General features: G+C 41.4%; 1 protein-coding gene across 2 annotated transcripts; it reads left to right on the top strand.

The window, feature by feature from the left end:
• Nucleotides 1–16,040: 16,040 nt before the first annotated feature.
• On the top strand, nt 16,041–20,624 carry arid6 (AT-rich interaction domain 6). 2 transcript variants are annotated; one of them, XM_086301350.1, is made up of 6 exons: nt 16,041–16,558; nt 17,003–17,159; nt 17,827–17,879; nt 18,109–18,206; nt 18,294–18,459; nt 18,940–20,624. In XM_086301350.1, the coding sequence occupies exons 1-6, from the start codon at nt 16,547–16,549 to the stop codon at nt 20,260–20,262; spliced, it is 1,809 nt and encodes a 602-aa protein (XP_086157476.1). In that variant the 5' UTR covers nt 16,041–16,546; the 3' UTR covers nt 20,263–20,624. The 2 variants fall into 2 exon arrangements, with proteins under 2 accessions (XP_086157476.1, XP_086157475.1); XM_086301349.1 differs by having other exon boundaries at nt 18,937–20,624.
• Nucleotides 20,625–23,873: the final 3,249 nt, after the last annotated feature.

Here is a 23,873-nt window from a genome sequence, read left to right as displayed (position 1 = left end):
TGCAAGATGTTAGCAGGCAGAGCATACATGGAACGTCTTAATCAAGTGGCCGTCATAGTATACAGGAACGTCTCTACTGAGTATGGCCTGGAAGTCTCGAAGTCAAAGATCGAGCTAAGATCCTGTAGGATTTCCAGATACAGACGGACAGAATGGTGGTGGCTAACCAACTGGACATAGTAGTGGTAGACAAGCAGAAGAAGACGGTCGTAGCGATAAACCATACCATAACCATAACCATACCGACTGAGAGCAACATCAGAAAGAAGGAACACGAGAAGCTGGAGAAGTACCAAGGGCTCATAGAAGAGCTCGATAAGATGTGTAGGGTTAAGGTAACAGTGGTCCCAGTGGTAATCAGAGCACTAGGTGCAGTGATTCCCAAGCTAGGCAAGTGGCTCCAGCAGATCCCAGGAAAGTGCACCACGCAGCAAAAAACAATTTTTTAACTCAAGTTAGTCTCATTATTTTATTTGTTCTTGTGTTCTAAGCGGTCGATTCATTCAGAATTCAAGGCAGCACTTTACCTCGGCTTCAAGATCCTTTTGCACCAGCATGTGGTAATTTCAGAGTTGCAAGAGTTGTTTTTCTTGCAATACAATGACTCAACACTGGTTGACGCGATCAATTCCCCCTGACAAAAATCCCCAAGCATTCCTTCCGCGCTAGCCAGATCTGGACAAGATCGAGACAAGAGGCAATAAGGTGTTGTACTATGTGAAAGGTGATAGAGACACGTTTTTCACTGATACAGTTTCATAAAAGAAAACAAAAGAAAAAATGGGTGCTCTGCTTACAGAAGGTAAATAGGTTGTCGCAAAGACAAGTGAAAGAAAAATCTATGATATGCCAGATTACATGGAAGCTATTTTAAGAAGACATGAACAAAGGTGTTCTGTGCTGGCTTGCCTTTTTAATGTTCCTCGGGCACAAAGTTTAAAATCACAACTTGACTGAATTAAGATTCAGCAACAGTGGAGCGCATTTCGATAGCAATGGCATAGATTTTGTGTGTGTAAAATAGCAAAAAAGCATAAAAGGTACCACCTAGCCTTTTAATTTCTTTTTTTTTTTTAAAGGTATGGAGGTGATTAATTACCTGATTTCTTCTTTTCTTTCGGTGACAAATAAACTTTTCTGAAACACTGATTAGAGAACAAATTGTTTACAAACACATCTGAATCTGCTTAAGGACATTACCCATTTTATAGCAAGGAGGAAACGTTGCTTAATCAGTCATGGAGTGTATGGCAAGTGAAGAAGAAATACTCCACCTTAGCACAAATCTAAAATCTTCCTTATGTCAGTTTTGAACATCTCTGCAGTCTTATGATTGTGCAATAAGAAACCTTATAAGGTTCAGTTCCCACAGAGGGAACAAACTCAGGTTTGACCTGCTTGTAAGTGGAGCCTGAATTTGCTCGCTTTGCTGGTTTCTGTTTGTCAGTCTGTGTTAACTGAAGAGAGACTCAGCTTTTTTCTATAGTTTCTTATTACACAAGCAAGGTAACTGGTTTATCTAGATCAATTCTAGATATCCAAATATCCTTGGGCAAGATACTAACCCCATGTTTGCCTACTGGTGGTGGTCAGAGGGCCCGGTGGCGCCAGTGTCCGGCAGCCTCGCCTCTGTCAGTGCGCCCCAGGGCAGCTGTGGCTACAATGTAGCTCGCCATCGCCAGTGTGTGAATGTGTGTGTGAATGGGTGAATGACTGAATGTAGTGTGAAGCACTTTGGGGTCCTTAGGGACTAGAAAAGCGCTATACAAATGCAGGCCATTTACCAATTCTGTATCCTGTACTGCAAAGTAAATTCAGTATATTCAGGAAACCTAGGGTTAGCTGGCTTCCCTTATCATGACTTCTTCAGTCTCAAGCATCACTGAGTGACAATGGGCCATGAGGTCAGTTTCATGATCATTAATATGCAAATTATCATTACCACTGATCAATGATCATGAGTACCAAAGCTGGTAGTTTAATAGTAGTCCCATCTACTTCTGTCCTGCAAGAAGTTATTAACTTAAACCAGTGGTTCTCAAAGTGGGTGGCGCAGCCCACTGGTGGGGTAAAGAGTTCTGACAGGTGGGGCGCAAGTTACCTGGCAGAAAGGTCATGCGGAACTAATGTTTAAAATCGGAATCACTTTTATGGTGGAAAAAAGAAATTTGTGGCAGTTACGTTAATAATATGCTTTGTGTGTAAGTCGACAGCCGTAATAAAGAAGTGTACTGAAAAGTGAAAACATGTGGTCGGGTCTGTCACGCATCATTTACAGTGGTGCAGAAACCTAGGATTGGGGCACTAAAGACCCGCCCACATGTTCGGACTTTTCAGTACACTTCTTTATTGCAGCTGTCGACTTACACACGCGGTTGCACCTTTTCGGCTACAGCCTAAACGCATCATCAACAACAACAACAGGACCTAGTTTATTCTATTTTAAACTCTCACTAAATTAAATATATTTTTTAAATCTCTGTTCACGAGTTTCTAGATTTTTTTTTTTTTTTATAAGACTAAAACTTACTTTATTTTTCCATGTCTGGCAATGTTCACATTCTGTTTAACTTGTTCAGTTTTTGCAGAAGTGGTGCAGTCTAATGAAGCAGTCTAGTGACAAAAGTCACAAATAGTTGTTTGAAAGATGTTTGTTTAAAACAAAAATTACTGAAGGATTCATTGTGAATGAATGTATCTAAATAAAGTTGCAGCCAGGCTTTTCTGTCATTATTTTGTTTAGATGGGGCGTGAAAATATTTCTTCGTGCCATGTGGGGAATGATGTAAAAAGTTTGAGAACCACTGACTTAAACAGTGTGTGTACTTTTTTTTTCCAGAATTGGCTGCAGCAACTGTAGTACTTTTAAATTGTTGATATTTATTGGCTCTTCTTGTGGAGAAATGCAGGCTTAGATCTGTTGATTGTAACTGGTTATGTGTCGCCAACAACGCCTATTACTCACGGGTGTGGTAGCATGTAGATTAGTGGTTCTGGTTTTGTTTCATTATGCAAATATACTTTTCATGAGGTTGGGGAAACCTGCAGTGAGAAGAGTCTGAAAAAGTCACTTGGATGAGTGAAATGTGAAATGTTTCTCGCACTGAAAATACTACATTCAAATGAAGAGAATCAGCTTTCCTTGCCTGGATGACTTAGCATGCATGATGAGGCTAAAACAGTTTTACACATCATAAGGAAACATTTAAGCAACACTTTCATTTAATAGTATCTGATCTATTTCTATTCTAATAGGAGAACCTATTAACTTACACAGTGCATATTCTTTTTTCTAGAATTGGCTATAGCAAATGTAGTACTTTTATATTGCTAATTTATTGGCTATTGTGGAGAAATGCATGCCTGGACCTGTACATGTTTGCAATTGGTCATGTGTCGCCAACAGCTCCTATTACATACGTGTGCACACCTCCTACTTTATTAGAGCAAGCCTAAATTCCAGTTGAGTTACCAGCTAACCAACATCTTACTCACTGTTGTGTCCGTATTAACTGCATTTACAGTTGAACGATTGTTCTGTGGAATCATTCTTTTAGATCTGCCAGATAATGATCTCTGGAGTATCTCCAACTGACCTTCTTTTTCTTTTACCTATCTTGACATGCCCTGGCAAAAAAATTAAAAAATGAATTTACAGGTTGTGTTTTTAAGGGAAGCCACTGTTAATTAAATTAATGGTGTAATCATAATCTACTGTTCTTGCTGGAACAAGACAATATGAATATGTCCGCAGAATCATGCAGCTGAAGCAATATCTCTTGAAAAAATGCCAGTTGTTGGCTTTAAAGATAAATGTCATCTTTTTTTCTTGAATTCTTGTCCAATTTGTCTTTTTATAAACAAGTTCTAATAGCTGTCAGACACCAAGGACCTTATACAACGGAGGAGATGTGAGACATCTAATATTTAAGGCTCTTTCTGTCATGGTCCCTGTGCCTCCCAGGCCAGCCCAGTGTGGCCACAAGTGTTTGTTGTTTTACTCTCTCTCTGCTCCCCTCGCCTTGCTCGCTCTCTCTCTCTCTCTCTCTCTCTCTCTCCTACCTGTCTGCCTGGGCGGAGCTCTGATTGGGCCCCCGCCCTTGGCCCACGCAGTGTTGCCAACTTAGCGACTTTGTCGCTATATTTAGCGAGTTTTCAGACTCCTTAGTGACTTTTTCTCTAAAAAAAGTTGCTAAAAAAAGACGTGAAAGCGCATATCGCTTTTACTCTCAACAAGCAGCGGGTGCTGCAACGCAGTCAGTTCTTCTTTTACTCTTTCACTCTTATGCTGTTTTGTGGATCACAAGGTTTAAAACTACTTATAAACACACACACACAAAGTAACTCCACCAGAGTGCCTATTTCGGGTCACTTGTGCCGGTCCAAGCCCGGGTAAAGGAGGCTTGGCTTTTTGTGACATTGTGACATTAAAAAAAAAAAAAAATTGCTAAAAGAAATTTAATTTGTAGTTCTAAATAAACTCTAAATGCATTTAGGACGTTTTTTACTCACTTTATGTCTCTTCCACGATGTTATTTCTCTCTCCAACAACATAGGTTACAATTAGATTAGCATGACCAATTATGCAAATTAGGCGATGACGTCATTTAGCAACTTCTAGCGACTTTTAGGACAACCAATAGCGATTTTCCTTACTGAGGAGTTGGCAACACTGGGCCCACGCACCTGCAGCTGATCTCCGGTGATTTGCAGCTCTTCTTAAGGCAGGGGCCCTGGTGTCCCCCCCCCCTTCACGTGTACATATCGCACCAGTGTGATTAATAAAGTATTGTTGAACCGTGCTTTCTCAGTCTGCGCCTGAGTCCGTTCCACCACCGTGACACTTTCAAGATAGAGTCGGACATTAATTGCTTGAAACTGAAATAAAAAGTAGCAGACAAAATAATCCACAGAAATTAATGTACATAAAAGGTTTATTAATCTCTTTGGGATAGGCATAATAAGGCTGCTGCAATTATAGCAAGGATTATGGCCCAGACTGGATTCACAGCAGCACCACCTACATGACTAAAAAGAAAAGCAAGCCTTGCTATGTCATCACCATCTTGAAATACCTCCAGGCCCTCATTTGCAAAGCTATTTTGAATGTGTTAGAATGTTAACTTTAATTTCAGTGGTCAATGAGGCATAAAAACAACATGTATGGAGTCTATACAATTAAAATATTGTGGTGGGGTGTGGTTTACGGTGCTGCCTGGGGCGTCTGTATCCAGTAAGGGTCCTAAGGCTAGACCCCCTATGCTAAGCAAGCCTACCGCAGACATGAGCGAGACAGATAAATATGAAGGCATGCCGGCTCGGACGTCGCCCGGATCAACAAGGTCCGCGTCAGGTGTTGAGGAACCAGGGCACCCTGACGAAAAGTGGGCTACTGGAACAAGAAGGCATCGGTGGGCAAGGGACGAAAACAGGGCGTTGTTGGAATGCTACTACGCAAGTAACCCCGGCGGAAGGGGCTACATGAATAGGATGAGGGACCTATGGATTCTTCGATACCCAACATCCACAATGACGGCGAAACAACTAGTAGCTCAGTGTTCCAACATTCGAAAGAAGGGACTGCTCTCACAGCTAGAGATTGACGAGGTACAACACAAATGCTACGGCAAGGAGGAGTCAGGACGCCAGGTCAGGGGGGAGATATCATCACCCCCACCCGAGATTGGGTACATAGCCCCAAGTGCGATAGGAGAAGGATCGTTGAGTGCGAGAGGAACTGACCTGAAAAATAGGATCATGGCCAAGCTTGAAACCTGGATCCCCCGTAGCCGGTTACCAAGATTACGTGAAGTACCCTCAGAAGGTCTGCTAGATGATGTTAATGCAGCACTACGGGCAATACCTACAACCACGATTACCGACACTAACAAGCTGATCTACAATACGGCAGCAGTGATCAGTGAGATGCTTGGCTACAAGTTGAACAGCCACAAGGGGCAGTACCCTCCATGGAGAAGGAGGCTAGAGGGCAAGATCAAAGTAGCACGGAGGGAGGTTAGCCAACTAACGGAGTTGCAGAAAGGTGCGACAAAGAAGGTGCCTAAGAAATACAGCAAGTTGTCCATACCTGAGGCCTTGGAAACTGCCAAGCAAAGACTCACAGCCTTGGCCAGCCGCTTGAGGAGGTACACCAGAGAGATAGAAGGCAGGAGAATAAACCAGCTGTTCTCCACAGAACCAGCAAAGGTGTACTCTCAGTGGCAAGGGAACAATAAGAGAACAGCACCACCAAGGCTGGAGACGGAGCAATACTGGAAGAGCATATGGGAGAAGGATGCAACCCATAACGGCAATGCTCAGTGGCTAGAGGATCTGAGGGCAGACCACAGCGACCTCCCTGAACAGGGTCCAGTAACCATCACAGTGGCAGATATCCAAGAAAGGGTCTCCAGTATGAAGAGTTGGACAGCACCAGGGCCCGACATGGTTCACGCCTACTGGCTGAAGAAGCTGACTGCACTCCACGAGCGTCTGGCAGCACAAATGAACCAGCTGCTAGTTAACGAAAGACACCCGGAATGGCTAACTGAAGGCCGGACGGTCCTGATCCCCAAGGACCCCAAGAAGGGACCGGTCCCCTCCAACTACCGACCAATAACCTGCCTCAGTACTACATGGAAGCTCCTGTCAGGCATCATATCGGCTAAGATGAACAGGCACATGGGTCAATACATGAGCGGGACACAGAAAGGAATTGGCAAGAATACCAGAGGTGCAAAACACCAGCTACTGGTAGACAGAACAATCAGCCGAGACTGCAAGACCAGACTGACCAACCTGTGCACTGCCTGGATTGATTACAAGAAGGCCTATGACTCAATGCCCCACAGCTGGATACTGGAATGCCTAGAATTGTACAAGATCAATGGGACCCTAAGAGCCTTCATCAGGAACTCAATGGGGATGTGGCGTACAACACTAGAGGCCAACTCCAAGCCCATAGCACAAGTTACCATCAAGTGCGGGATCTACCAAGGAGATGCTCTGTCCCCACTGCTGTTCTGCATAGGCCTGAACCCCCTCAGTGAGATCATTAACAAGACTGGCTACGGATACCGACTACGGAACGGAGCAGTTGTCAGCCACCTCCTGTACATGGATGACATCAAGCTGTATGCCAAGAGTGAACGAGACATCGATTCACTGATCCACACTACCAGGCTATACAGCAATGACATTGGAATGTCGTTCGGACTGGAGAAGTGTAGTCGGATGGTAACAAAGAGAGGGAAGGTAGTCAGAACTGAGGGGATTGAACTACCAGAAGGCAACATTGCAGACATAGAGGACAGTTACAAGTACCTGGGGATCCCGCAGGCAAATGGGAACCATGAAGAGGCCGCTAGAAAGGCTGCAACCACCAAGTACCTGCAGAGGGTCAGGCAAGTCCTGAGGAGTCAGCTGAATGGTAAGAACAAGATCCGGGCCATCAACACATACGCCCTGCCCGTGATCAGGTACCCTGCTGGGGTAATAAGCTGGCCAAAGAAGGAGATAGAAGCCACTGACATAAAGACAAGAAAGCTCCTGACCATGCATGGAGGGTTTCACCCCAAGTCCAGCACCCTGAGGCTGTACGCTAAGCGGAAGGAAGGGGGCCGGGGACTGGTGAGTGTCAGCACCACAGTCCAGGATGAGACAAGGAACATCCAAGAATACATTGGGAAGATGGCCCCAACTGACCGAGTGCTCAGTGAATACCTCACACAGCAGAAACCCAAGAAAGAGGAGGGAGACGAGGAACCATCATGGAAGGACAGGCCCCTGCACGGTATGTACCACCGGCAGATAGAGGAGGTGGCTGATATCCAGAAATCCTACCAGTGGCTGGACAAAGCTGGACTGAAAGACAGCACAGAGGCACTAATCATGGCAGCACAAGAACAAGCTCTGAGTACAAGATCCATAGAGGCTGGGGTCTATCACACCAGGCAAGACCCCAGGTGCAGGCTGTGTAAAGATGCCCCAGAGACTATCCAGCACATAACAGCAGGGTGCAAGATGCTAGCAGGCAAGGCATACATGGAACGCCATAACCAAGTGGCCGGCATAGTGTACAGGAACATCTGTGCCGAGTATAACCTAGAAGTCCCGAGGTCAAAATGGGAGATGCCCCCAAGGGTGGTGGAGAATGACCGAGCTAAGATCCTGTGGGACTTCCAGATACAGACGGACAAAATGGTGGTGGCTAACCAACCGGACATAGTGGTGGTAGACAAACAGAAGAAGACGGCCGTAGTGATCGATGTAGCGGTTCCGAATGACAGCAATATCAGGAAGAAGGAACACGAGAAGCTGGAGAAATACCAAGGGCTCAGAGAAGAGCTCGAGAGGATGTGGAGGGTGAAGGTAACGGTGGTCCCCGTGGTAATCGGAGCACTAGGTGCGGTGACTCCCAAGCTAGGCGAGTGGCTCCAGCAGATCCCGGGAAAAACATCGGAGATCTCTGTCCAGAAGAGCGCAGTCCTGGGAACAGCTAAGATACTGCGCAGGACCCTCAAGCTCCCAGGCCTCTGGTAGAGGACCCGAGCTTGAAGGATAAACCGCCCGCAGGGGCGTGCTGGGTGTTTTTTTTTTTTTTATATATTTAATATATATATAGATAGATAGATAGATAGATAGATAGATAGATAGATAGATAGATAGATAGATAGATAGATAAAGGACCTCAGATGTACACAAACTCCTACATACATGCATACACCTGCAATTTGCCTGTTTTGTGTGAGTACACTGTTGAGTACACTGTTGACAAATCCCTAGTCTGTGAAGCACAATTTCAACAAATAATATTCTGAAGAGGAACTCAAGAGGATTAAAACTTTCACCCATATTCCTTCTTCCAGTATTGCATCGTTATTTCATTTATGCTTTGTGAAAGTGCAGTGTTTTGATAAGGGCAGTCACCACACCCCAACGCTGAACAACACACAAAGACTGAGAGGCGTCATTGCAGACAGATGATATAATGCTGCATTCCTCTGCGCAAATTCTGAGAAGACATTCGTTATACCTTGTGGTATTCATGCTACATACTTGATTTTAAAGCTCCACCCTTGAGTCCAATGGTCAATATCCATATTTTACATTCACCTACATCTTTAGTTTCTTTAGGACTTTTTTTTTTTTTTGTTACATCTTTAGGACTTTTTTTAAAATCATTTGGTAAGTTTCAATACCTGTCAGCTTTGAACTGAGAATGAAATAACTGTCCCCGAATTGAAACAAATGCTTTTTTCTATTTCAAATAAGATTCATTAAAAAAAAAAAAAAAATCTCGTAAATACTTAGTACTTTGAAAATATTTATGTGAAACATATTCTGAATCATATCCAACACCTGCTATTGATCAATTTATCATGTTCGCACTTACTTTAATACTCCCACAGAGTAAATCGAAGCCCGAGGGAATTTCTTTTTTTTTGTCAACTCAACCGGTTTAGACTACTTCTCCAAATTTCACAACACCAAATATAAAATGATGTGTTGAAATAGTATTTGGAAACCCTCCAGGAGTGTCTGATGTTCACTTATGTAGGCATACTGAAAAAAAAAAAGGAAAGGGCACTTTTTAAATTTCAGGACAGCATTGAGTCAGTTCTAGTGATGTGTCGGTCGCGAACGAAATGGCTCTTAGAGCCGGATCTTTGACGTGAACGACGTGAGCTGACTCCTTATCGCAAGCCGTGGGGTTTTTTTTCTCTCGCACTGTTTTTCGCTTCACTCCGCATGCGAGCCTTGTGTTTTGCGCTGGGAAGAGGGGGGAGAGCCAGGGACAACAACGTCGCATTAGAAAGGTATAGTAATCATCCACAACTATTTTCAGTTGCAGATGATAAAGGATTCAGAAAGTTTAGTCATGCAGGCCCATATGACAGAGAATATGCATCATCTTTTAGTTTTCATATTTTAATTTATATTTAATTGTGTTGTGGTTTGCAGTGTTTTGTGTTGTTTCACTTTAAATTTGTTTAAAAGGAAAAAGCTGAACATTTATAAATAAAAGTATATTTACTGTGCCCCCTAGAGACAAAGCACATACAAACACGTATGAACTCCGAAGGACGTACAAACTCCGAAGCACGTACAAACTCTAAAACACGTAAAAACTCAGAAGCACATAAAAACTCAAAACACGTACAAAACACAACAGAAGTGCTCCAGGATGCTGGGCGCAGTGTTGAGCTTTTGTTACCTAGTGGCTACACAAGCCAGCAAGTACCAACGACCGGATTTGGTGTGTGGTAGTAACAGGTAAATTAACTTTTTTTTTTTTAATTATTTGAATATATATGAGTGCTTGTGTATAAATACACAAACAATACACATGCTTTCAACTGTGTAATTTAAGTGATCTAGTAGCTCTGTTTTGGAAGTTCAGTTCATGCTAGAAATGTGTTTTGGAGTTTGTACGTGCTTTGTCTCTAGGGGCCACTGCATATATTTATATATAAACATATATAAATAAAACCACTTTTTTTTACATTATTAGTTGCTTTTGTGCATAATTTTATATTATTGTTAATAATAAATAAATTAAAGCAACAAAACAACCTGAAGAGCCGGTTCGGAGCCGAAAGAGCTGGCTCTTTTTAGTGAGCCAAGCCGAAAGAGCCGGTTCAACTTCTGAAACACTGATCTGGCCAGTTAAGTAATAGAGGGGTTGTTAATCAGTTTCAGTTGCTTTGGTGTTAATGAAATTCACAACAGGTGCGCTAGAAGGGCAACAATGTGACAGCTCCCAAAAGCCGGAATGGTTTTACAGATGGAGGTCACTGAAGTTTTTTTCCTCTTCATCTTTTCAGGCTGTTTTTTCAGTAGTTTTGCATTTGGCTAGGGTCAGTGTCACTACTAGTACACTGTTCCAAAAAATGTCAAAGTATCTTACTGTATATTCTACAGTTTTGTACTGTCTTTCTAGAATATCATTAAATTTACATAAGGAGACTGTGATTTTACATGTCATAGGTAAAATAACATAACATCACTGTAAATACAGTAAAACACAATTTACTTGTTTTTTTACATATATTTTTTTGTACATATATTTTTTTGTACATATGCATATTTAGATTGTAAAAATACATTCAAAAATGTATCATAATTTCACAAATATTTGTCTGTTATGTGAGAGAATGATCTGTTAAATTCAAATGTAATACTATGGAAAAAATATATAAAATGATCGAAAATTAATGAGAATAATCAATAATTAAAGGAGTATTTGAATTATAATTTTGCTGAAAATTTCATGTCATCTAGGTCTGATTCAATAATTCAGAGGTAACAAGTGAAAATATAATTAATAGGAATAAAAACTAAAAAAAACCATATAAAACATTGCACGGCTAACTATATATTTAAAAAAAATAAAAAAATATCTCAAAGTGTTCACAACATTCCTGAACAGAAATAGGCCTCTGCACCTGGGGTGAGGGTGTGGCCATGAAAACAATGTGACATGTCATTGGATGTTGGTACACATAATAACATGACGCTAAGCATCGGCCAATGAATGTGAACTATAACAACCACAAGGTCACGGGTATGGCTGTACTGTAGGAAAAAATCCTAATGTAAAAGTATTTTACTGTGAATTTTACAGTTTTGTTCTGTTCTTCTAGAATATCATCAAGTTACGTAAATAGACTGTGATTTCACATTTCAAATGTAAATTAACGTTAAATCACTGTAATGTAAGAAAACATAATTTTCATGATTATTAAATGTTTCTGTCTGTACATATGCATATTTAGATACAGATTCACAAATGTATCACGATTTCACAAATATCTGTCCATTATTTGAAAGATTGAACTGTTGAATTCAAATGTAATGCCATGGAAAAGTATATAACATGATTCCTATAAGCTTGTGTTACATCACATAAGTACAGTGGGGCAAAAAAGTATTTAGTCAGCCACCGATTGTGCAAGTTCCCCCACTTAAAATGATGACAGAGGTCAGTAATTTGCACCAGAGGTACACTTCAACTGTGAGAGACAGAATGTGAAAAATAAATCCATGAATTCACATGGTAGGATTTGTAAAGAATTAATTCGTAAATTAGGGTGGAAAATAAGTATTTGGTCAATAACAAAAATGCAACTCAATACTTTGTAACATAACCTTTGTTGGCAATAACAGAGGTCAAACGTTTACTATAGGTCTTTACCAGGTTTGCACACACAGTAGCTGGTATTTTGGCCCATTCCTCCATGCAGATCTTCTCGAGAGCAGTGATGTTTTGGGGCTGTCGCCGAGCAACACGGACTTTCAACTCCCGCCACAGATTTTCTATGGGGTTGAGGTCTGGAGACTGGCTAGGCCACTCCAGGACTTTCAAATGCTTCTTACGGAGCCACTCCTTTGTTGCCCGGGCGGTGTGTTTTGGATCATTGTCATGTTGGAAGACCCAGCCTCGTTTCATCTTCAAAGTTCTCACTGATGGAAGGAGGTTTTGGCTCAAAATCTCACGATACATGGCCCCATTCATTCTGTCCTTAACACGGATCAGTCGTCCTGTCCCCTTGGCAGAAAAACAGCCCCATAGCATGATGTTTCCACCCCCATGCTTCACAGTAGGTATGGTGTTCTTGGGATGCAACTCAGTATTCTTCTTCCTCCAAACACGACGAGTTGAGTTTATACCAAAAAGTTCTACTTTGGTTTCATCTGACCACATGACATTCTCCCAATCCTCTGCTGTATCATCCATGTGCTCTCTGGCAAACTTCAGACGGGCCTGGACATGCACTGGCTTCAGCAGCGGAACACGTCTGGCACTGCGGGATTTGATTCCCTGCCGTTGTAGTGTGTTACTGATGGTGACCTTTGTTACTTTGGTCCCAGCTCTCTGCAGGTCATTCACCAGGTCCCCCCGTGTGGTTCTGGGATCTTTGCTCACTGTTCTCATGATCATTTTGACCCCACGGGATGAGATCTTGCGTGGAGCCCCAGATCGAGGGAGATTATCAGTGGTCTTGTATGTCTTCCATTTTCTGATGATTGCTCCCACAGTTGATTTTTTCACACCAAGCTGCTTGCCTATTGTAGATTCACTTTTCCCAGTCTGGTGCAGGTCTACAATACTTTTCCTGGTGTCCTTCGAAAGCTCTTTGGTCTTGGCCATGGCGGAGTTTGGAGTCTGACTGTTTGAGGCTGTGGACAGGTGTCTTTTATACAGATGATGAGTTCAAACAGGTGCCATTCATACAGGTAACGAGTGGGGGACAGAAAAGCTTCTTACAGAAGACGTTACAGGTCTGTGAGAGCCAGAGATTTTCCTTGTTTGAGGTGACCAAATACTTATTTTCCACCCTAATTTACAAATAAATTCTTTACAAATCCTACCATGTGAATTCATGGATTTTTTTTTCACATTCTGTCTCTCACAGTTGAAGTGTACCTCTGGTGCAAATTACTGACCTCTGTCATCATTTTAAGTGGGGGAACTTGCACAATCGATGGCTGACTAAATACTTTTTTGCCCCACTCTATTATTATCATTGCTATTTAGGGCGATCGTGGCTCAAGAGTTGGCAGTTCGCCTTGTGATCAGAAGGTTGCCAGTTCGAGGCCCGGCTCGGACACTCTCGGTATTGTGTCCGTGGTCAAGACTCTTCGCCTACTGGTGATGGCCAGAGGGGCCAATGGTGCGATATGGCAGCCTCGCCTCTGTCAGTCTGTCCCAGGGCATGCAATCCATTAAATGGTAAATGGCCTGTATTTATATGCCGCTTTACTAGTCCCTAAGGACCCCAAAGCGCTTTACATATCCAGTCATCCACCCATTCACACACACATTCACACACTGGTGATGGCAAGCTACATTGTAGCCACAGCCACCCTGGGGCGCACTGACAGAGGCGAGGCTGCCGGACACTGGCGCCACCGGGCCCTCTGACCACCACCAGTAGGCAACGGGTGAAGTGTCTTGCCCAAGGACACAACGACCGAGACTGTCCAAGCCGGGGCTCGAACCGGCAACCTTCCGATTACAAGGCGAACTCCCAACTCTTGAGCCACAATCGCCCCAGAATTATTATTATTATTATTATTATTTAAACCAACTGTTAACTGTATATTTCTGTACATTTACATATTATGATTCATATTGCCACATTCATTGACATTGTTTTTAGGTTATTTTTATTGTTTGGTCACGTTAAAATGTTCCTAATTTAATGCCTAAAAGCACTTGGAAAAGGCAGAATCCCATGTAAAATTAGCGCAACAAACTGTATTGTCATTACTGGAAATAACCGTATTTTTATGAGAAAGTTATTTTCTGTGATTTTACAGTAGTATTTTGGCGACCCAGCTCCCGGAATATTACCGTTTTTTTTAAGATATTTTTTTTAACAGTGTAGCATGAAGCGATGCCTGGACCCTACAGAGGTTGCAGAGGTAGTCCAACTCCTCCAAGATGCCACATCAATATGTTGTATTACAGGGTTTGTAAGAGAGCTGGACAAGGACTGTAGAGGGTACTTAACCCATCTGCTCCTTTGTGCAAGAGGGAACAGGATGAGCTCTGTCAGAGCAAAAAAAAAAATATCTGATGAGCAGAACGGTGGGGTGAATCTCTCTGACAAAACAATCAAAAACAGTCTTCATGAGGGTGGCCTGGAAGCCCATTTCTTCTGCCGGGCACTGTGCTCACTGCTGGGCACCATGAAGTCTAACTGGCATTTACCACAGAATACCAGAATTGGCAGGTTCACCACTGGTGCCCTGTAGTGGTGTGCGGTTCGATTCTTCCGATACCAGCAATTTATGTTCTAGAATCGATTCTCATATTATAATATCGATATTTTAGTACTCTGGAGTAAATTTGTAGTTTTTCCATTAAAATGAACGCAGTGGAAAGAAACTATATCATTCGGATCGTCTAATTTGGAAGGAACTACTTCCTCTTACGCCTTTCATAGTCATATGCGAAATACAGCTGTATAAATGTGTCACAGCCCCTGGCGTGCACACTTACAACAATGGCTGAGCGCAAACAAAGTCATGTTTTGCCTCCACAAACAGCCAAGACGCAGTTTGTGATATATGTGGCAAGACAGTGAGGTGTTGTGGCAACACCACTGACCTCGTCAAACACCTCGGAGTAAATCATATCACAGAATATGATGAGCTTATGTTGAGGCGAACTGAAGAGGATGAGAAGGGCAGGTGCTGCTAGGGCGAGACAGACGTCTCTCGCGGAGTTCATAGTGCTGCAGGCAGGCAACATGTTCAAATAGCTCACAACTTCAGGTTTTTTTTTTATTTCTATATGATTATTCTGCATTATTAAGCAATAAAAACAAGTTGTCTGATGTCCTCTAATCATTATGAAGCAATATGGTTATGTTATTATTACAATTACATAATACAATTATATATTGTATTATGTAATATAATGAAACATTAAGTTTTTGTACAGAGTATCGGTATCGGATCAGTATCGCCGATACCACCCTGAATTTTACTTGGTATCGGATCGGAAAGGAAATCAGTGTATCGCACATCACTAGTGCCCTGTGCTTTTCACAGATGAGTGCAGGTTCTCCCTGAGCACATGTGACAGACCTGAAAGGGTCTGGTGAAGTCATGGAGAACGTTATGCTGTCTGTAACATTGTTCAGGATGACCGGGTTGGTGGTGTGATCTGTGATTGTCTAGAGATTGTTTGGCTTTGTAAGCATTTTTTATTTGGAGATTATGTCTCCATTATGGGCGTAACGCACAGAGCTGATTTCAAGTTGAAATCCTTGAAGCCATTGTCAGTCTTTTCGTTGGGGCAGTGGGTGCTTTAAATTTACACCACTAATGAGCCCCCACACTCATCTGGCCTATATCCAACACATCTGGGACACTATGTTTCGGTCCATCTGATGTTGCACCTCAGATTGTCCAGGACCTCAGTGATGTCCTGGACAGACCTGGGAGGAGATCCCATGGGACACCATCATCGTCTCATTAGGAGCATGCACAAACACTATCAAACATGGCACGTGGGGGCTAGAAAAACTACTGAGTACTATTTTGAGTTGCTGCAGTGATATTTTTGCAAAACAGACTAGCCTGCTGCATCCTTTTTTTTTTTGGTTTTTTACTTTAAATTATTAATTTAGTTTCTTTACATTTTTTTGAGCAGTGTGTTATTGTTCAGGGACCTTTTTATAATTTCCAATAATTTCCACTGGTTTCCTCATTATTCTACCAATATGTGAGGCATTTGACAGGAGTACACGGTTTTCGGGCGCATGCTGAAGAGCAAGTTGAACTGGTTTGACGATAGAAATCTCAGCACAAAGACGTTAGAGTAAACACCCTCACTCCTAGTTTCTCACATTGTCACACAGGCACTGGAGATAAGTTCATGACTGACACGACAACAGACTAGCAGCAGCGATCTTTGTTTGTTTCAAATCATCTGGAGAGAGTACAAACCACTATAATCGAGTAGTAGCAGACAGCTTTTTCTCTGGTGTATTTGGCCAATGAAATAATCTTACCTATCCTTGTTCTCTTAATGGAAACACAGGTGAGTAACAATATTTCTGATAGAATCCTACAAATAGTCACCCTATAACTGCATTTAAAAAATCGTTTTAAAAAGTATTCATCATTTAGTATTTTTCAGTCTCTAGTCACCTTTGTGGTAGAGCCGTTGTGTATTTGTCAGAGAAAACAAGCAATGCGACGATATAGTAGGAGAGCACTGGCAACCCTTTAGATCGCATATTAATGGGACAAAAATAGCAAATCTGAGGGGACGAGTTTTATTTTACTGAGTTAAGTGCAAACATAATTAACCTCTGATATACAATCAGAAATTGGAATGTATTTGGGGATCATTAGTCCTGATGATTCGGCATTGTCACTCAGGAACCTCACATAGAGGTGTTTATCATATTTCACATAAATAACACACAAATATAAAAAGTTCACAGCATAAAATATTTTCTCCTGTTAACTGCATTTCCAGGAACAAGTGAACATGGCACACAATGAATTCAAAGAGGAGCAAACCAAAGAACTGGTGGAGGAGATCACAGAGGAACACTTTCTCAAAAATCTCTACCTTTTTATGAAGAAGAGAGAAACACCAATAGAAAGGATCCCACATCTGGGCTTCAAACAAAGTAAATATTATCTATTACAGCACATTTGGATTCACAGCTCAAGAATGTGTTAATTCACTGTTGTTTAATGTGAGAAAAAATAATGTATAAACACTTTAGAAAGTATGTTATATTCTCATTAGAAATATTTTTAATATTTCAAAAAGGAAATGTGTCTGTACAACATGTTTTGATAGAGAACCTACCAATAAATCAGTAGTAGCGACAAGAGTAAAGGAAACATCTGTAAAACTATGCTTGATTTGCAATTTGCTTCTCTTTCCTAATGTTTGTAGATGTAACTTTGGGTTAAATTTTGAGCTAGTAATCAAGATATAAATATTTGTTAAATTATTCATCAGGTCATTGAACAAAGATGAATTATTACAATTATCGAATCCAGTTTCTTTAAAATTCATCCATCATAAATGCCTTTTCTTTAAATGCTATGAAGATGCCATGAAGAACATGTTCTTCTTGCTACAGTTTCTTCATTCTGTTTTAAAACAAGTGCTAAAGCAAACCACTGCTATTAGCTTCAGCTCCGAGAAACTGTGATATTTAGTTCTCAGTTATTAAATGTTTTGTGAAAGTAATTTTTTTTTAAAGGGTTTCTAGTGAAATTAATATTCCTAAATTTGCAACTGTGTCAATTTTATTTTAACATGTATGTCTCTCCTTTTTTCAGTTGATTTATTTGTGATGTTCAAAACTGTCAATGACTTGGGCGGCTACCACCAGGTAATAATCGAATAATCTCGTTATTATGAGAATAATTTTGATGATCATGATGGCTATTATTATTATCATTAATAATAATAATAATAATAATAGTAATATTGTCATTGTAATAGTAAGTTAGTATTATAGTATAGTAGTATTATATTAAAGGTATTTTCAATTAAGCTTGCAGTAAAAATAATATTGCTAAGATGTCAAAACTCACAGTCACACTTTTGTATTTCTCTAGGTGACTGCTCAGCAATTGTGGAAACAGGTTTACAATACACTTGGTGGAAACCCTCGAAGTACAAGCGCAGCCACCTGCACCCGCAGACACTACGAGAAGTAAGTTCAAATTATGCCTGTCCGTCCATCTGGCTGTGAATGGGTGTTATATTGTCTTTATCTGATCCTTTTTTTTTATTTGTGTAGGCTGCTGCTGCCCTATGAATGCCACGTGAAAGGCATTTCCATCAGGTCCATGATGCCTCATCATCAGCTAAAGCCATTCCACTTTGTTGCCGGCTACAGTAAAGAAGAAGACGACGGTGTCCAGAGACCAGCGAAACGCAGGCTGGTATCCATACCAGTGTATCAGGTTGGTATTGGTTTTTACTGACATACACACACAAAAAATTATAACAAAATTGATTTATTGCTTTGCATTGATTAAAATTATAGAAATATTATTTATTATATTAAATGAAAAAGTATTCCATATTGAACAATTTACTCTTGTTGCTATTTAGAAAACCTTTCATTGTTAGTTAAATATTTTATCTTTAAAACACAATAAATAAATCATTACATTGAAGGAAATTTATGGGGGTTTTGTTTTGTTTTTTTGAAGAATGGGTTACATAGGAAGTTAAGAACCTCATGGATTGTACTGAAAATATGTAACAGGTGCCAAAGCCTTGTTAAAGTGAAGGCATAAAGAAAATAATGAACAACTATCAGGCTAACAGCAACACTGTGTAATTTTTATCAAGCAGGAATGAGAGTGGAATTACTTTCTTATGTAGCTCCATAACTACTCTTCAAACACCTGATGAACTGTTGTGTTTTTCTCCAGCAGAACCCTCATAACCTCCAGACAGACCAACACGGAAATCTCTTCCCTCTGTCTGTCCACTACCCTCCCTACTATCAGTCAAGCCCCACAGTTCTGCCTCCCTACATCCCTATGCCCCCCTCAATATTGGCCACACAACACCCACCTGCTCCCAAGCCCCAATTCCCTTACAGTCAACCTTGTGTAAACTCAACAGAGAGGGTGAAGGAACCATTAGAGCACTTGCGTTACCTGGCTGAGCGGTACAAGACCTCATCCGGACTGGCTGAGCCCCTGAACCTCAGCGTTAAATCATCAGGCCAGGACATCAGCAACAACCCTGTTTCATCATTTGCTCCACCTTCAGCCAGCAAGAACCCAAAGTTTTTGAACAAACCATCCACACTATATGCCCATCATCATACTGGGGCTCTGACAAATGAAGGCTCTGAGACACAAGATGGGGAGTCAAGTGATGGAGTTGCACCCTCTCCTTATACCATGAAAGCACAGGAGGAACAAGTTATTGATGTCGATATTACGGCACCCTCAAGCAGACCCATATATGACTCTGCTCTGCCACTGGGAACAGAGGCTGCTGCAGTGGCACAAAAACCCTGTTCTCCAAACACAGACCTTGCAGTCACGCCAAAAGAAGAGACAAAAGTGATTCCAGAAGTGATGGGGCTCAATCTTAGCCAAATACTGTCCAGTCTCCCTCAAGAGAAGGATGGCAAAATGGAAATTGAGTTACCCCTGTCAGTGTTTCATAAATTGCTCAAGATGTGCAAGTCCTCAGCAATGATGCATGAAAGTAAGGTTCCTCAGCCTACTCAGGAAGGACACCCTGCAGAAAGGAATTGGCCTAACGCAAACACTTTCCCTACCAAACTGACATTTCACACAAATCCCCAACGCCAAAGTTCTGCTGACGATCTAACATTCAGAAATGTGCCAAACCTCAGTCACAACAATAAAATCCAAAACCAATTCATGAGTTACAAGCCTTTGCCTTCAGGTGCCATTTTGAAAAATGCAGTAAACCAGGATGTCTTGTCAGAAGATCAGCAGGATATTAATAAGTCATACAACTCCAAGTCACCCAATTTCTGGGGTGCCCATAAGAGAGAGACCCAGTCATCCATTGAAGTGGAGAGCGACCCTAGTCCCCCCAGGACTCACCAAGACTTTTCTTATAAATTCTACGCAGGTGTCCAGGGAGGGAAGCAGCAGGCGGAGACGGAGCCTTCAGCTATGCTCATGGTCAATTCCAGCTCTGCTCCTCTCTTTCAGCTCACCACTGAAGAAGTCATGAAGCTGAAAAAAATCATCTCAAACTCATTGTAGAGACCAGTTAAGACAATACCACAAACACACCAACACCATGTTAAAGCTGGCTCATGCTCATATTATAGCTCTATATTTTGAATATACTTCAGGTTAATTTCCAATCAATTTGTATCAGCTGAACACAAAAAAGGAATACAAGCAACCATTCAAATCTGCTTGATTTAAAGATAATCTGCGCTATTTTTGTGTTCTGCACTGAAATGTTGATTGCATTTAACACTTCAGTCTCATTGTTGTGCAATCTTGTTTAAAGCACATGAAGTAGATTATTTTTTCTATTTGTTAATAGAGGCTTTGTTTTACACCAGTTATATTGTGAAATTAATCTGTTGAAACAATAAATTCTTTTTGTAAACCTTTCCCATCTGGAGACAGTTTTATTTTTGAAAGATGTGTAAGCTATAACTGCAACGCTCTACACATTTACATGTAGTGAACACTATTTTATCCTTTCATTTTGTGAATCATTTCTCTTAATCCTCTTTTTTCACTTGTTTTTAAAGCATGATGCTATATCTGAACTTCACTATCCAAATGTGACATTTACTTGTTCCTTTTATTTAACATTTTCATAGTTGCAGTAGAATAAAAGACGTGTTTTCACTTTAGTGAAAAGAAGATACGTCAGTTGTCCTTTAGTGAGCATTGTTTTTATTTGTCATGCCTGAATGATACATAGGCAGCTCAGTATCTCTTTTAATTTTTATTTATGTAATTACTACTCTTTGATTGAAAGCGTGGAATTTTAAGGTTTGACAACCACATTGAGAAAGAAGCGACACTCCCACTGCAGTAAACTTAGACGTTAATTTATTACGTGCAAATTGCTAATTAACATCACAAAAGTGCTGCGAAATCTATTATGATTAAATTTTATTTTATTTTATTATTTTTTTTGAACAGTGCTTAACAGTGGGAACAATACTGAGTAGATCAAAGTTGATCCTAATGTTTCCTGGGTTTGTTTTGTTTTTTTCTTTTTATTTCCCCTAAATGCATTTTTGACATTTCAAAATGCTTGAAAAAAGAAAAAACCCAACATGTGACATGTTCAGACAGGAATTTGACTGTCACTACACAGCACAGTATTGCTTAACCCGGGCCTTTGTATGGGTTAAAATAATCATATAATACTCGTGTGTTGTCTATCCATTTATCCATTTTCTTCCAATTACCCAGGGTCAGAGACTAGCCCAGCTGTCATAGGCCAAGAGGCAGAGTACACCCTGGACAGGTTGATCAAAAATAGCTTTTTTCTTATGTAAAAGCTGTTGACAGGAGTACTAGCCCAGGAAACCCTCGAGCCAAATGTAATTTAGTGCTTCCGTGTTACACATATTCTATTCAAAGAGTGGAACGCACTGTGCTTCACATCCTCAAACGTGTGCACTGGCATCAAGAACAAACTAAGTTATCTCAAAAGTTCACTTTCAGATTCATAATTTATAAGGAAATTTGTATTAATTCAAATAAAGCACACAGTGTATTTTTAGCTTTACATTTACAAATTGTTTAAAAGTCCTTTATGATAACGTACAGAGCTCAACAAATTTATTAGACCACCATCCAGTGTAAGGTTCATGTCACAATTGCCATAAATAAACATTACCAAAATAATGTCTTATCTCTAATTGTTATCTACCAGTATGCTCAAGCTCTGTAATCAAAATTATATTTTTTAATAATGAAATGTAATTGTTTTTGTCATCCATGAATTTTCAAGTTTCTTTTTTCACAAAGCAAGACGAAAACAAAATACTAAAACACAATACTTGACATAAGATAAGATTTTAGCAATTCCTGATCATGACGTGAGGCCTCGAAGGATTCTGTGCATCCTTGGCATCTCCAGATAACAGATTAGATTAGCGCTAATCGCTTATTGCATTCTCACACGTCCTCTTTAGCATTAAGGCACACCCAGTGACAAACTTCTGAGAAACCCTTCTCTGATTCCTACCTGCTTTCTCCACGAATACTAATTACCTTTTTCTCGTTCCACAGGATGTTGACTGGAAGTGTAGAGTTTTATATGCTTCCAAGAGGTGTGGCCAAAACAAGCATAACATCAGTGAAAAATATTTGTAGACAATGCAAGGTGTGCTCTTGATTTACAGTAAAAAGATTTTCCTCCTAGAGTATTTGCCTTATGACTCAGTAGAAATATGCCAGACTACTTCTGCTATTTTCTATAATAGCAGAATGCTATTGTTAATCCACATTAGTACAACTAAAATTTAACGCATGTCTTCCTGTGTAACAATAAAACCAGGTGAAAATATAAATGCACATGTTGCTGCACATGATACTCAAATTAGTGAGACATGATTTTATCCCAGTGGGTGCCTAATAAATGGATATTTTCATGTTTATCACAGTAACTAAAGATAAGGGGCCAAGGTAAATGGAATCAAAATTAGAGTGGAGGATGTGCGGAAGTGCTTCAGGAAGGTGAACGCACGCAAAGCTACTGGTCCGGACGGGATTCCCGGCCGCGTCCTCAGGTCATGCGCGGCTCAGCTGGCTGGAGTGTTCACGCACATCTTCAACCTTTCCCTCTCTCTGTCTGTAGTCCCAGCCTGCTTCAAAATGGCCACCATCGTCCCTGTACCCAAATCCTCCACCATCTCCTCATTGAACGACTGGCGACCTGTAGCCCTGACCCCCATCGTAAGCAAATGCTTCGAGAAGCTGGTCAGGGACTTCATCTGCTCTGCACTACCCGACTCACTGGACCCTCTACAGTTCGCATACCGCCACAACAGGTCCACTGATGATGCCATAGCCCTGACACTACACACTGCCCTGTCACACCTGGAGAAGAGAGACACGTATGTGAGGATGCTGTTTGTAGATTACAGCTCAGCATTCAATACCATCGTTCCCTCGAAGCTGGACAGGAAACTGCAGGATCTAGGACTGAGCAGCTCCCTCTGCAGCTGGATCCTTAGCTTCCTGTCTGACAGACGCCAAGTGGTCAGACTGGGCAGCATCACCTCATCCCCCATCACACTGAACACTGGTGCTCCACAGGGGTGTGTACTGAGCCCTCTCCTGTACTCACTCTACACCTACGACTGCACAGCCACTAACAGCTCCAACATCATTGTGAAGTTTGCGGACGACACTACAGTGGTGGGTCTTATCACCAACGGTGATGAGACGGCTTACAGGGAGGAGGTCAGCGCCCTGACCCACTGGTGTCAAGACAACCATCTCACCCTCAACGTCGCAAAGACAAAGGAGTTGATAGTGGACTTCCGGAGGTGCAGAGAAGTACACACCCCCATCACCATCAACGGCGCTGCTGTGGAGAGAGTGAGCAGCTTCCGGTTCCTTGGCGTACACCTGGCTGAGGATCTTACGTGGTCAGTACACACAAACAAAACAGTGAAGAAGGCGCAGCAGCGCCTCTTCTTTCTCAGGAGACTGAAAAGATTCGGCATGAGCCCCCGCATCCTCAGGACCTTCTATCGCTGTGCCATTGAGAGCATCCTCACTGGATGCATCACCACCTGGTATGGCAACAGCACCGCCTACAACTGCAAAGCTCTCCAGCGAGTAGTGCGGTGCTCTGAACGGATAATTGGAGGTGAGCTTCCCTCCCT

This window comes from Aulonocara sp. 'chitande type north' Nkhata Bay, linkage group LG7 (genome assembly GCF_057382095.1).
Source record: "Aulonocara sp. 'chitande type north' Nkhata Bay isolate Kocher_YH1m ecotype deep benthic linkage group LG7, A_spYH_male_GT1.1, whole genome shotgun sequence".
In the NCBI taxonomy this organism is placed as follows: Eukaryota; Metazoa; Chordata; class Actinopteri; order Cichliformes; family Cichlidae; genus Aulonocara; species Aulonocara sp. 'chitande type north' Nkhata Bay.
Note: the sequence above shows the minus strand (reverse complement) of the source record. Positions and strands in the feature narration are given on the sequence as shown.